At 34.6% G+C, this 14722-nt stretch overlaps 1 protein-coding gene across 1 annotated transcript in view; it reads left to right on the plus strand.

Moving 5' to 3' along the window:
• Window positions 1-14722, plus strand: part of LOC135128993 (lachesin-like) — a 75992-nt gene that overhangs the window by 26378 nt on the left and 34892 nt on the right. The window contains exon 2 of the mRNA XM_064056076.1: window positions 8043-8140. Coding sequence (XP_063912146.1) covers window positions 8043-8140 — 98 coding nt within the window. The remainder of the gene's footprint in view (window positions 1-8042; window positions 8141-14722) is intronic.

Consider the following 14722-nt stretch of genomic DNA (forward strand, 5'->3'; position numbering starts at 1 on the left):
CGGGATCGTTTTTTCGATAACTCCATCCCTTTTTTCCAGAATCACCCATTAAAAAATTGCAATTTTTCGAAAATACATAAATTAGCCTATTTCAAAACGGCATAGATTACGTAACAAGTATTATTATTATTAATGCAATACTAATTTTTAAGTAATAATATTATTATCAATCAGACTTTTGAGTTGCGTTTGTTTTTGTTTCAATATTTAATCATATCTTCGCAAGATTTTAGAAATTATTTGGTTTTAAAATCTTTTTTTATCTTAAAAATAACAGTTTTCAAACAATGGGAGCGGCCATTTTCGTAGAGTAATAGAAAATTTAACTTTTGAAAAAGTAGTCTAAAAATTCACATAAAATTCTATGGCTTCGACGTACGAATTTGAAAACTACAGCCCGTTTATAGTCATCTTTTTAAGTCATTGCCATATTTATTGGGTGACTGCTGTGAAAATTATAGGAGGTTACGAAGAAATGGAAACGAAAGTAACATCGGGAGGTCCTATTCTACGAAAAATGCCCTTTAGATAATTTTTAAGTCATCGAAATAAGGTTCTAAATTTTCGTAAACATTGAAAAATTGCGTCTTTGAAAAAATTCTTTAAAAATCCACAAAAATCTGGGATATGGATCTTGACGTATTCATCGGAAAAATACAACGGGTTTATGATCTTAGAGCCCGATTTTAAATTCAAATTTTATGAAAATTGCTATTTTTCATTGCATTGCATGGATCTTCAACCTTTTTTTACCTCCCGAGAGTAAGCTAGACCAGTATTGTAATCCATCCGACAAATGGCTACTTCTATGTTTTCTGGACGTTTCATGACTTCCAAAATCCGAAAAATTAGGTCTCGCTTGTCGTCTGTGTGTGCCATCTGTTCGTCATTTTCGTTCTTTTCGTCCTTTTTCGTCCTTTTTGTCCTTATTCGTCATTTTCGTCCTTTTTCGTCTTTTCGTCCTGTTTCGTCCTTCTCGTCCTTTTCGTCCTTTTCGTCCTTTTTCGTCCTTATTCGTCCTTTTTCGTCCTTTCTTCTCCTTTTCGTCCTGTTCGTCCTTTTCGTCCTTTTCGTCCTTATTCGTCCTTTTCGTCCTTCTTCGTCCTATTTCGTCCTATTTCGTCTTTTTTAGTCCTATTTCGTCCTATTTCGTCCTTTTGAGTCCTTTTTTGTCCTATTTCGTCCCTTTTCGTCCTTTTCGTCCCGTTCGTCCTTTCCGCCCTTTTCGTCCTTGTTCGTCTTCTTTGTCCTTTTTCGTCCTTTTTCGTCCTTCTCGTCCTTTCTCGTCCTTTTTCCTCCTTTTCGTCCTTTTTCGTAATGTTTCGTCCTTTTTGTCTTCTTCGTTCTTTTCGTCCTTGTTCGTCTTTTTCGTACTTTTTCGTCCTTATTCGTCCGTTTTCGTCCTTTTCGTCCTTTTCCTCCTGTTTCGTTCGTTTTCGTCATTTTCGTCCGTTTGTGTGTTTTTCGTCTGTCTTTCGTCTGTTTGTCGTCTCTCTATTATCTGCCTGTCGTCTCTCTGTCATCTGTCTGTCCTCTGTCTGTCGCCTGTTTGTCATCTCTGTCGATTTTATGCGACAGACAATCTCCGAAACTACTGCACTGATTGTTTGGAAATTTAGACCCTTCTTCGATCATCTTCAAAAATTACCCAAAGAGAGTTTTTTTGTAGATGTCGACTTCCAGAATTTCCTTTTGACCTCATTTCTTCGAAAATTCCTATCATTTTTCCAGGACGAAATATGGTAATCTTTGAAAAATTGATTTTCAATTCGAATATGTATTACTAAACTCAGATTCCAGGACCACAAACTAGCTTCATATTTCGAATCAGTACGTGAAGATCTAAATTCCAAAATTTTGTGGAGATTTTTAGAGAGATTTGTCAAAAGAGCCCTTTTGAAAATTACTGAAACGATTTTTTTTGTAGATTTTAACCTACAGAATTTACTTTAGATCTGAGGTCTTCGAAAACTCTTCCACTATTTCCCCAGAATCTCCCAAAAAATTATGACAATTTAAAAAAAAATTACTTTTCAACACAATATTTCTAAAATCTTGCTCCGGACAATAAACATGCTATAATTTTAGAATTAGTATCTTGGGATCTATTTTTTTTGAGGTTTTTCAGACAAGCTTTAAAAAATCTAAATTATTCCGTACCGAATCCTAATTTCATAATTTCGCAAAGTACTCAAAAACAGTCTTTTGTAGATGTTGACCACCAGAATTTATTTTCGGCCTCATTTCTTCGAAAACTCCTGCCATTTTTCCAGAATTCGACCAGAAATGTCAATTTTTTGGATTAAAGAAAAACAGATTTTCAAAGTGAATATTTCTAAAATCGTGTGCTGGGACCATAAAGACGCTTTATATTTCAGATCAGAGCATTGAAATTTGTATCACAAAATTTTTAGACATCTGCTTTTTCAGAAGCTCAATTTTTCAGTAGTTCCGTGTTTACGAAAATTTCACCTATTTTTGGCTCTTTCGAAAATTAAGTAACCAAAGAGATTTTTTTGTAGATTTCGACTTCTGGAAGTCATTTTTGCCATTATTTCCCCGAGGACTCCTACCATTCTTCCAGAATTAGTCAAAGAAATAATTATGGCAATAAAAAAAATAGTATTTTTTAAATCTCGCCCTCGGATCCATATTCTTCGAATCACTACGTCGAGATCTATATCACAAACTTTTTTGTAGATTTTTGGACGACTTTTTTTCGAAAACTACTTTAAAATATTGCTCCTGGGCTTATCACTTATATTTTTCGCATCATTACGTTGAGATCTATTTTATATCTCAGAAATTTTGGGGATTTTTTTGACAACTTTTAGAAAACCGCAATTTAACTTATGAAAATTTCGATTCACAAGAATCACCTCCGAAAATCATCCAAAAGAGTTTCTTGTAGACGTCGACTTCCAAAAATCTCTTTCGAAGTTATTCCTTGGAAAATTTCCAGAATGACCCGACGAAATATGGCAATCTTAGAAAAATTGATTTTCAAGTACAATATTTGTAAACTCATGTTCCAGGACCACAAACATTCTTCACATTTCGAAGCACTAGAAAAGCTCAATTTTTCTCCTCATAAGAAAATTTCAATCTGTTTTTCACCACTTTTGAAAATGACTCAAAGACATTTTTTTTGTAGATTTGAACGTGCAGAATTTACTTTTCACCTCAGGTTTTCGAAAATTCTCCTATCATTTCCCCAGAATCCCCCAAAAATTATGTCGATTAAAAAAAAATTATTTTCTAACACAATATTTTTAAAATCTTGTTCTGGACAATAAACATGCTATAATTTTCGAATCAGTACGTTCAGAACTTTATTCCAAATTTTTTTGATAATTTTTAGACAAGCTTTAAAACATCTAAATTATTCAGTAATTCTAATTTCAGTATGACAATTTTCACAATTTTGCAAAGTACTCAAAAACAATCTTTTGTAGAAGTTGACTACCAAAATTTGCTTTGGGCATAATTTCTTAGGAAACTCCTATCATTTTTCCAGAATCCGACGACGCAGTATGTCAATTTTTAGGATTAAAAAAAAAAACAGATTTTCAAAACGAATATTTTTAAAATCGTGTGCCGGAACTATAAACACGCTTTATCTTTCGAATAAGTACATTGAAATCTGTATCTCGGTGTTTTCAAAGGATTTTTAGACTGCTTTTTCAGAAGCTTAATTTTTCAGTAGTTCCCCCCTTACGAAAATTTCAGCATTTTTTTCGGCTCTTTCTATAATTAGGTAAACAAAGAGATGTTTTTCTTCTCTAGATTTCGATTTCTGGAAGTTATTTTTGGCATTATTTCTTCGAGGACTCCTACCATTCTTCTAGAATTAGCCAAAGAAAAAATTATGGCAAAAAAATCAAAATTAATATTTTTGAATTCTCCCCCTGGGATCACCAGTTTTCGAAACACGACGTCGAGATCTATATACCAGACTTTTTTGTAGATTTTTGGGCAACTTTCTCAAAAACTCAATTTTTCAATACTCCTCTCTTTCGACCTGTTTTGACCATTTTTGAGAATTACTCAAAGAAATAAGTTTTTTGTAGCTTTCGACTTCCAAGAAACTTTCGAAGAAACTTTCGGTCTCATTTTTTCGAAAACTGCTTTAAAATATTGCTCCGGGACCATAAACCACCTATATTTTCCGCATCAGTACGTTGGGATCTATTTATATCTCAGAAATTTTGGGGATTTTTTTGACAACTTTTAGAAACTCTCAATTTAAATTTTGATCCTCAAGGACCACCTCCGAATATAATCCAAAAAGAGTTTTTTTGTAGACACCGACCTCCAAAAATTCCTATCGTCCTCACTTCTTCGAAAATTCCTACAATTTTTCCATTATCACACGACGAAATGTGGCAATCTTAGAAAAATTTATTTTCAAGTCAGTACGTTGAGATCTATATATCATATTTTTTTGACGATTTTTAGACAAACTTTAAACAATCCAAATTATTCAGTAATCCTAATTTCGGTATGACAATTTTGACAATTTCGCAAATTACTCAAAAAGAGTCCTTTGTAGGATGTTGACCACCAAAATTCACTTTCGGCCTAGTTTTTTCGAAAATTCTTACCACTTTTCCAGAATCCGACGATCAAATATGTCAATTTTTAGGTTTCTTGACAAAAAAAAAAACAGATTTTCAAAGTTAATATTTCTATAATCGTGTGCCGGGACCATAAACACGCTTTATATTTCAGATCAGTATATTGAAATCTGCATCTTAGAATTTTTAGAGGATTTCTCGACTGCTTTTTGAGATCACTTGTTCAGTAGCTCCCCCCTTACGAAAATTTCAACTCTCTTTGGCTGTTTCTAAAATTAGGTAATAAAAGAGATTTTTTTTTGTAGATTTCGACTTGTGGAACTTATTTTTGGCATAATTTCTCCGAAGATCCCTGCCATTTTTCTAGATTTAGCCGAATCTTTTTGAAATCTCGCGTTGGGATCCATATTTTTCGGATCTATATCCCACAATTTCTTGTGGAATTTTAGATAACTTTTTCAAAAACACAATTTTTCAGTACTCCCTCTTGTGAAAATTTCGACTTGGTTAGGACCCTTTTTGAAAATTATCCAAAGAGTTAAATTTTTTGTATATTTCGACCTTGCAGAAATTTTCGGAAACTACCATTTTTGCAGAATCGCCCAATGCATTGTTATAATTTTTATTGATAAAAAAGATTTTGAGAGTGAAGATTCTTAAAATAGTGCTCCGGGACCCTAAACCACCTATGTGTTTCGCATCAGTACGTTGAGGTCTATTGATATTTAGAATTTTTGGGAATTTTTTTGACAACTTTTAGAAAAACTCAATTGAACTTACCTACGAAAATTTCGATCCTTATAGACCACCTCCGAAAATAATCCAAAGAAAGTTTTTTGTAGACGTCGACCTCCAAAAATCTTTTTCGGCTTCATTTCTACGAAAATTGTTACCATTTTTCTAGAATCTCTAAAAGAAATATTGTCATTTTCAGTTTTTGTTAAAAATTTTCAAGCAGTATATTTTTAAAATCTTACTCCAGACATTAAACACACTATAAATTTTGAATCAGTGCGGTCATATCTACATATATTCCAGATTTTTTGGGAATTTTTTGGGCAACTTCAAAAAAACCTAGTTTATTCAATATGAAAATTTGGACCCATTTTCGAACACCTTCGAAAAACACTCAGAAAGAGTTTTTTATAGATGCTGATCACCAGAAATTACATTCGACTTCATACGGTAATTTTTAGGATTATCAAATTTTATGTTATGTTCGAAAACCGTGTAGATGGTGAAATCCTAACCAAATTGTGTCCAGTGATCCCCAGCAACAATTTGATAAAGTCAACTCAAGTGTTTTTTCAAAAAACGACATTAAAATTTTGAAAAGATGAGATACACTTGTACTTGTGGTTTGTGAATCCGCCTTGATTTTTTACTCTAGACATCAAAATTTTTCTCTAAAAATTCAAACTGTGTAACAGGCTTTCGTAAGCGACGTAGAATACAATGATTACATTGCGCAAAATATCGCAAAATCAAGAAAGTGGAATTTGTTGAGCAAAATTTTGAGACGCGGTCATCAAACTTTGTATAGGCTCGGCAAATAAATGAGATTTGATAGGGTCATTTGAGTTCCTCAAGGAATCTTAAGTCCTATATATATAGATCCACGAACGATTTGTATCTAAATAAAAATAGTCATGCTCACGTTCCACTCCTTATAGATGAGACACCTCAAACATGACAAAAATTCGTTATTTAAGATTTTATAAAAAAAAACACACAGTTTGATTTGGATAATGTCACCGGTTGCATAAGTTAAAGCAAGATCTATATTTCATTAAAGGACACTTTATTAACAATGGAAATAAAGACTTATTCTATTCTAGAGAACTAAAAATGTGCTTTTTCCTTCGTTTGTTCCTTTTCATTGCGTTAATTTGTTGAAGGACAATTTCTAAGAAAAAAACTATCAAGAAGTTTAAAAGGACTTTAAAATGAGGACATTATGGCCGTAATAATTTTTTTATATAGTTAGTCTTAGACACACAACTGCTTCATTACAACACTAAATCCACACTTAAAGTTTGAACATAAAGCTCCTTTGTGGCCTGTGAATTGTTGCTTTTTCGTGTGGAATAATAAAAATTTACAATTCTCTTCGTCTTGCTACTTCACAAATTCCTCTTTGGTTCGTGCTCGCTTTTGATTAATAAAAAGAGCGTTTTTTCAGACGTGTTACAGTTTCCTAGACAGGACACTAAGAAAAATCACATTTTAATAATGAATTGTAACCTTATTTTGTACTCGAACTTTAACTAGCCTGAAATAAAAATCAAAAGTTACCAAAGTTGCCTGATTGGGTTCACTGTGATAGGACGATATAACGTTGTTTGGTTTAACCATCGACTATTTTCTAGCGCATCCTTGTAAAAGCATTGGGCTATTACAATCTATGTAAAACCGCTGCACTAAAAATTGAATTATTTACTAAAAGTTTGTGTTGATGCGGCTACGAAGGCAACTCAACTAAATTACGTTCTAAACCTTCGAGAAAGAAATTTCCTTTTAGTTTTGTTTCAGTTAAAAAGATTCTGTACATAAACCAAACGGCTTATAGAATTCTGGTGCATAAAAATTTAATTCCGAAGCGAATATTTAAAATTAAAATTTTATTTTCTATTTCATGTTGCCCGGGGTCAGTTATTTTCAAAATACATACACAACATGCCGTTATCTCCACTAACATAATAATAGTCACAGCAAACTCGGTTTGTTTTTACGGTGTTGTTTTAGTATCCCGTAATTACAAATAGCAGCGTTCGCATACATTAACTGGTGCCATAAAGAGTTCCACTTTTAACTTTTTCACGAAACTGTTTTTGTATGTAAATTTATTATGATTTCTAAAATTCGAAACTATCCTGCAAGTTTTGGAGCGAAAGCTCCCATTACGTGTACTGCAAAATGACTACCTAAAACCTGTTCTTCGGTAATTCCGTCAGTTGTGGCGCTTTTTCTACGTTAATTAATTTTATTGTATTATTAAAGTTATAATAAGTTTGTTAAAATTTTAGTATCGCGTCTGGCGCAGGCAGAAGAGTGCTCGAGCAATATTCCGCTATTTTAATTTATCCGAATGAAAATGTTGGTCCTAAGGCTTGTACCTATTCTCTTGCGCCGCCTCAGTAATAAGTTTGTTTGTTTCTTCCCTTCTAGGTAAATCTCACCGTGGGAAACAATAAATTCGTTAAGCTGATTAGCAGTGAGTATCGCAGTCAGCTCCGGGTTCCCATTCGCAATTGAGAGCTAATCCGAATGAACTGCTCAAGTAGATACTGCTTTAAATAATAGGTTCCCTCTAATGCGCTTTAAGAATCCACTTATATTTATATTCAAAGTTAATTTCATCGTGGAATTTATTTGGCACGATGCGGACGAAATTCCGCCCTTAAAAAGCTCAACCTTTATTAAAGTAATTTGATCGCTCTTATTTATCTTTTCTTCTTGTTGCAGAAAATCCCAAATTTAGTCAACCCATCCCTAATAGCACCGTCGCCGTGGGGCGTGAAGCTATTTTGGCCTGTGTCGTTGAAAATCTCGGCTCTTATAAGGTACAGTATACTTCAGAGACAGACTCGTAATTAAAGTCACGATTATTCGGACTGTCAATATTGAATGGCTGAAAATCGGAGGGAAAGTGCTGTTTGAAAAAAAGGCTAAGGAAATGGGCACAGGCTTACCTGGAGGTATTTACGCGTTTCGAGGTTTTCCAATCTTAGACTCGAGATTAATAAGGTAAAAGATACAGCTGTTGGCAAGGCGATGGGACTGCAAATTTAATCGGAAAGTGAGAATTCTTTCACATTTAACCTCGGTATTTATCATTAAACCAAATGAAATGGTGTAGAATTCGATCGTTAAACATGACATTTCTTGTCAATTCGTAATAACTTCACAGGTAATAAGTAGTTCAGGACGTGGTCGTCAAATTAACGAGGTATTGATGACATGTCATGACATTTTAAGGTAACGACCATTATTACATCCGGGTTGCTGTGATAAAGCAATAATCTCGGACTTTGTAGTAGGTGACAATAATGAGAATAACGTTTATTTATTTTCAGTTTACAACCAGTTCTTTCTAAACTGGTTTATAATGGCGCGTTTAGAAATAGTTAAATTAATTCTGTTTTCTGACATCAAAACAAACAAATAGAACCCTTTTATCAACAATTCGTTTTATTTATCTTTTCGAAAAATTTGATGGACATGGGATTTTGTGACAACCGCGCCGCGCCGACGCCGCGACAATTTCATTCTGTTTTGATTACTTGTGTGAGAACCCTTCTGGAAAGCGAGGAAAGTTCGCATTTAGTTCAATTTAGTTTTAATTTTTGTTGGTTCAAAAGGAACCACACCTTTTAAAGAATACGTACTAGTTCGGAGCTTTGGTACTCATCCACCAGAATTACAAGAAATGCTAATTATTTTACTTATAAAAGAATTTATTTTTTAGATCCAGGGGAAAAGTTTCTAGAAGGTTTAACGAAGAAACTCGAATCAGTTTTAATTTTTCATAATATATATTGTGTTCCATACATTACATATAGTCCTTTTTTGTTTATTTTGATCAGTTCTTTTGGTCATATGTATTGTTTCTAATATATTGGTTTTTTTGTTTATTTTTGTCAAATCATATAATAAAAGCTCTTGAAATATGTTGATTAAACAAATTTTAGTAGAAAAAATTTAGTTTGCAGTTGCAGTCAAAAATTATGCATACGCGCACGCTTTTTGATTTTCTAATCGAGCTATTAAAGCACCCAAATGACGTCAAAGCGGTTCGTTAATAGCGGAAAGGGGTTCTCAAATAGATCTGGTGTAATTTAGATGGGTAAGATTGGTAGCCATGACGAGAAATGTCAGGTGAATGTCAGTGGCAAATGTCAAATTAAAATTTCCAGTATTTCGGGAGGCGTAAGGACTTCACTAACTTCTTCACAAGACATTTTAACCAATTTTAACTTACAAAAACTTGAATTGATTCGAATTACAATTGTTGTTGTGAAAATTCGAAGTTCAAATATTTCGTGGTTAGCGTCAGACCAACCCATCACCAACCACGACAAAATTCCCCAGATTTAAAAAAACTCAAATTTCAGTAAAATTTTGCGAAAAAACGTGCGCGGTAGAAAAAATAGTATAAATAACTCGTTCATAAGGCCATTGTGGCACTCATCCTTTGTATAACTCTCGGCTTCGCCGCTCGTTCTATAACCTTGGGTTCATGCCTTAATATGTGCCTTATGAATCTCGTTCTTTAATATACTAATAAAAACAGAAAGAAAAAAAAGAGAGAACACATCGGACAAGAATTTAAGTTCCTCGTCGTAGTATATCGCATTTCTACACTCAAAAAACCTGCCGCATACTGCAATCTTTAGCCGATCTTAGCTCTAAATATTCGATTACCGACCTCAGACGTCAATGAACGATCGATAAAAAGTAGTGCGGCTGCTGGGACACTTTGACCCCATTTGACCTGGTCTAGAAGTCCCACTACATAACTACTACCAAGTGATTACCAGAATGAAAAGAAATTAAGCAGGACACTCGAACAACAATTTTAAACAAATAATTTAAATGTTAATTGAAGCTATGTATTAAATCAAAATACTTAAAATAAAATTTTGTTTAAATTTTTGTTATTTCAAAAGGAACCACATTTTTTAAAGAACACGTACCAATTTGGAACTTTGGCAAGATTGTTGCTATTGTCAAGACGACACACTGGAAACTTTGTATTAACCGAAACACCACGAGATCTTGTGCTTTTATTTCGGTTAAAATTCAAGTTCTATCTTTTTTGAATTTGCGATGATAACTGGATAAGTACCAGAATGACAAGAGATGAAGCAAAAGACTTTTAATTACCTCACACTCTGTAAAGAATAAAAAAAATCTTTACATCATGTTAAATTATAGATTGTCATCAATAACAAGACGACACACTTGAACTATTGTGTTAACCCACACAGAGCAAATATCTGAATATCACAAATTTGAAAACACAAAGGAAAATGAAAAATCTTCAGAGGATAATTTAAGTTCCTTGACGTAGTCTGTGACTTTTCTTCGATAATTTTACTCTACTAACAGGTATAACATTGCGATGAAATTCCGGTGCGACGAACGGACGGTTCCGGAATCTCGCCGATAACTTGTGGTGGCGGCGTACCTGGGTGCCACGCCTTGGGCCGACTAGTATTGGTGATTTAAAAGTACGTCTGGCCCACCTAAGCTTATGCGGCGACCTACACGCCGCCGTGGGTGGCGCCTTCGGTCAAAAGTGGCGGTGGCTCGGGTGCCAGCTCCCTCTCCGGAGGAGGGAGCGCCGGGGTTGCTCTCAAGCCGGAGACACGGAGCTCAGGTGGTGAGCGCCCGCGAAAACACGACAATAAAATAAAACGGCAAGGAATATTTTACACAATAGATCGCGTTTATTCCCTGCCACCAGCTACACGGTTAAGGTAAAAAAATTACGATTAATCTTAAATTAAATAAGTATAAAACGGTTTTACAAAAAAAAAGAATACGAACAAGACGTCTACTGGACGCCGACTTCCTTCAAAGTTTCTACTGGTCTTGGGGGCGGCGACCTTGGAGGGGAGTGCGGTGGCGGTATACGAGGCGTGCACGACGGTTTCGACTTGTGACGGTGACGACAAGAAAAACCGGTGACGGTGGTACGGTTTTTCGCTCGGGGGCGGCGATTCAAAAACCGATACGTAAACGGACAAGCGACCCAAAAGGTACTTGCGGAGGTCGGAGAGTCGAACTGCACTTCTGCTACACTTTCCGAAAACTTTCCAAAAAAAAATAGCCACAGTCCAGGGTAACACTTCTCCGCTTCGGAAGACTTCAGGTAAGAATCCCGGCTCTCGCGGTGCCCGTCACGGTTTTCGGCCTGCGAAAATTCGCTTGGTTACAACATATATTACATTTTTATGTCCAAAAAACCTGTCGCATATTATACTCTGTATCCGGTATTAACGCAAAATAGCCAGCTGTGCCCAAACTGCGCCTTTTACTCGGAGCCGGGTCTCTCTGTGAAGTTTAAATTGAAGATCCGTTTGTGCCAAGGACATAAAACGCGGTTTTGTGCTTCTACTTCCGATAAAAATTCAAATTCTATCTTTCATGAATTTATGATGATTAATGGATGAATACCACAATTACAAGCAATGAAGCAAGAAACATTTAATTACGCCACACTCTATCAAGAATTTCAAACTACAAAGAATTTACATGATATTAAATTATTCATTAATTCAAGCTACGGATCAAATCAAAATAAAGTTTAATTTTGTTTAAATTTTTAGTTATTTCAAAAGCGACCACGCCTTTTAAACTTCGGAGCTTTAGTAAGCTTGTCATCAATAGCAACACAACATACTTGAACTATTGTGTTTACCCACACAGAGCAAATATTTGAATATCACAAATTTGAAAACACAAAGAAAAAAGAGCAATCTTCAGAGGATAATTTAAGTTCCTTGACGTAGTACTGACAGCTATAACATTGCGACGAAATTTCGGTGTGACGGCCGGACGGTCCCGCAATCTCGCCGATAACGTGTCGGTCGCTCGGGCGCCAGCTCCCTCTCCGAAGGAGGGAGCGCCGGGGTTGCTCTCAAACCGGAGACACGAATTTCAGGTGGTGAGCGCCCGCTAAAACACGATAATAAAATAAAACAGCAAGAAATATTTTACACAATAAATCGGGTTTATTCCCTCCCACCAGTTAAGCTAAGATACTAAAACTTACGGTTAATCTTAAATCAAATAAATATAAAACGGTTTTACAAAAAAAAAGAATAAGAACAAGACAACTCGTCAAAGCGGAATTTATGTTCTTTATCATACTCTGTAACACTTCCTCGGTGATTTTACTCTCTTTACAGGTATAACACACATCACATTTCTATGCCGAAAAAAGCTGCCGCATATTATGCTCTCCACCCGGTCGGCGCAAAGAATCCATTTGAATAAATAAAAAAAAAACGCAACTTTAACTTAACTAGAAACCGTGTGTTCCTTTTCCGTCACGCGGTCTTGTGCTTTTATTTCTATTGAAATTCAAGTTCTGTCTTTCTCGAATTTATGATGATAACTGGATGAGTACGAGAATTACAAAAAATTATGCAAGAAAGATTTAATTACGCTACTTTTTATCAAGAAGTTCAAACATAAAAGAATTTAGGTTATGTTAAATTATTAATTGACTCAATTTATGGATCAAATCAAAAAAAAGTTTAATTTCGTTTAAATTTTTGTTATTTCAAAAGGAGCCACACCTTTTAAAGAACACACACTAATTTGAAGCTCTGGAAAGACTGCCGCCATTAAATTAAAAAAAAAAATAGAAACAAATGAAAGGAATGAAGGAAACTCGTCAGACGAATTTAAGTTCCTCATCCTTATCTGTCACACAGTTCCATGATTTTACTCTATTGACAGGTATAAAAGGACATCACATTTCTATTCTCAAAAGACCTGCTGCATATTATACTCTGTATCCGGTTCTAGGGCAAAATAGCCCGCTATAGCCAACTCCGACTCTTTCCCCACGAAGTTTCAATTAGAAATTGGTTTGGACAAATGACAAAAATCGCAAACTTTAACTAGAAATCGCGTGTTTGCATTCGCCACACGGTCTTATGCATTTATTTCAGTTAAAATTCAAATTCTGTCTTTCTGATAACTGGATGAGTACCAGAATTACATTAAATAACGCAAGAAACATTTAATTACGCCACACTGTATCAAGAATTTCAAAAAACAAAGACTTCGCATGATATTAAATTATACACAATTCAATTTATTGATAAAAAAATAAAGTTCAATTTTGCTTAAATTTTTATTATTTCAAAAGGGGCCACACCTTTTAAAGGACACTTGCTAATATGGGGCTCTAATAGGATTCTCGCGATTATCAACATAACACACTGGAAACATTATATTTACCGAAACACCACGAGATCTTGTGCTTTTATTTCGGTTAGAATTCAAGTTCTATCTTTTTCGAATTTGCGTTGATAACTGGATAAATACCAGAATGACAAGAGACAAAGTAAAAAACTTTTAATTACCTCACACTTTATAAAGAATTTAAAAAAATCTTTACATGATGTTAAATTATTCATTGGGTCAAGCTACCGATCAAATCAAACTAAAGTTGAATTTTGCTTACATTTTTTATTAGTTCAAATGTGCCACGTCTTTTAAAATTTGCGGCTGTGGCAAGATTGTCATCATTATCAAGGTGACACACTTGAAACATTGTGTTCACCCAAACAGTGCAAATACATATCTGAATATCACAAATTTAAAAACACAAAAGAAAAAGAGAAATCTTCTAAAGCAGAATTTCAGTTTCTTATCATAATCTGTCATTTTCCTCAAATTGCAGGTCTTAGACATATTGCATTTCTATGTGCAAAAAACCTGCCGCATATCGCACTGCTTATCCGGTCTTGGCGCAAAATAGCCAGCTATGCCAAATCTGCACCTTTTAATATTATTATATTACCTGGGTCTTTCCACGAAGTTTAAATTAAAAAACGTTTGGACAAATGACAAAAAACCCAAACTTTAACTAGAAACCGCATTATCCGCTTTCACCACGAGGTCTGGTGCGTTTATTTCGGATATCAATACAAATTCTATCTTTCACGAATTTCTGATCATTAATGGATGAACACCAGAATTGCAAGCAATGAAACAAGAAATATTTAATTACGCCACACTCTGTCAAGGATTTCAAACCACAAAAATTTACATGATATTAAATGATTCATTAATTCAAGCTACGGATCAAATCAAAATAAAGTTTAATTTTGTTTAAAATTTTTAGACATTTCAAAACCGACCACGCCTTTTAAACTTTGGAGCTTTAGTAAGATTGTCATTATTAACAACACAACACACTTGAACTATTGTGTTAACCCACACAGAGCGAATATCTGAATATCACAAATTTGAAAACACAAAGGAAAAAGAGAAATCTTCAGAGGATAATTTAAGTTCCTTGTCGAAGTCTCTAAATTTTCTTCCATGATTTTACTCTATTGACAGGTATAATATTGCGACGAAATTCCGGTGTGACTGACGGACGGACGGTCCCGCAATCT

The sequence above is a fragment of the Zophobas morio genome, unplaced genomic scaffold (assembly GCF_036711695.1).
Source record: "Zophobas morio isolate AGI-343-1 ecotype UQ-CSIRO unplaced genomic scaffold, CSIRO_AGI_Zmor_V1 ptg000014l, whole genome shotgun sequence".
In the NCBI taxonomy this organism is placed as follows: Eukaryota; Metazoa; Arthropoda; class Insecta; order Coleoptera; family Tenebrionidae; genus Zophobas; species Zophobas morio.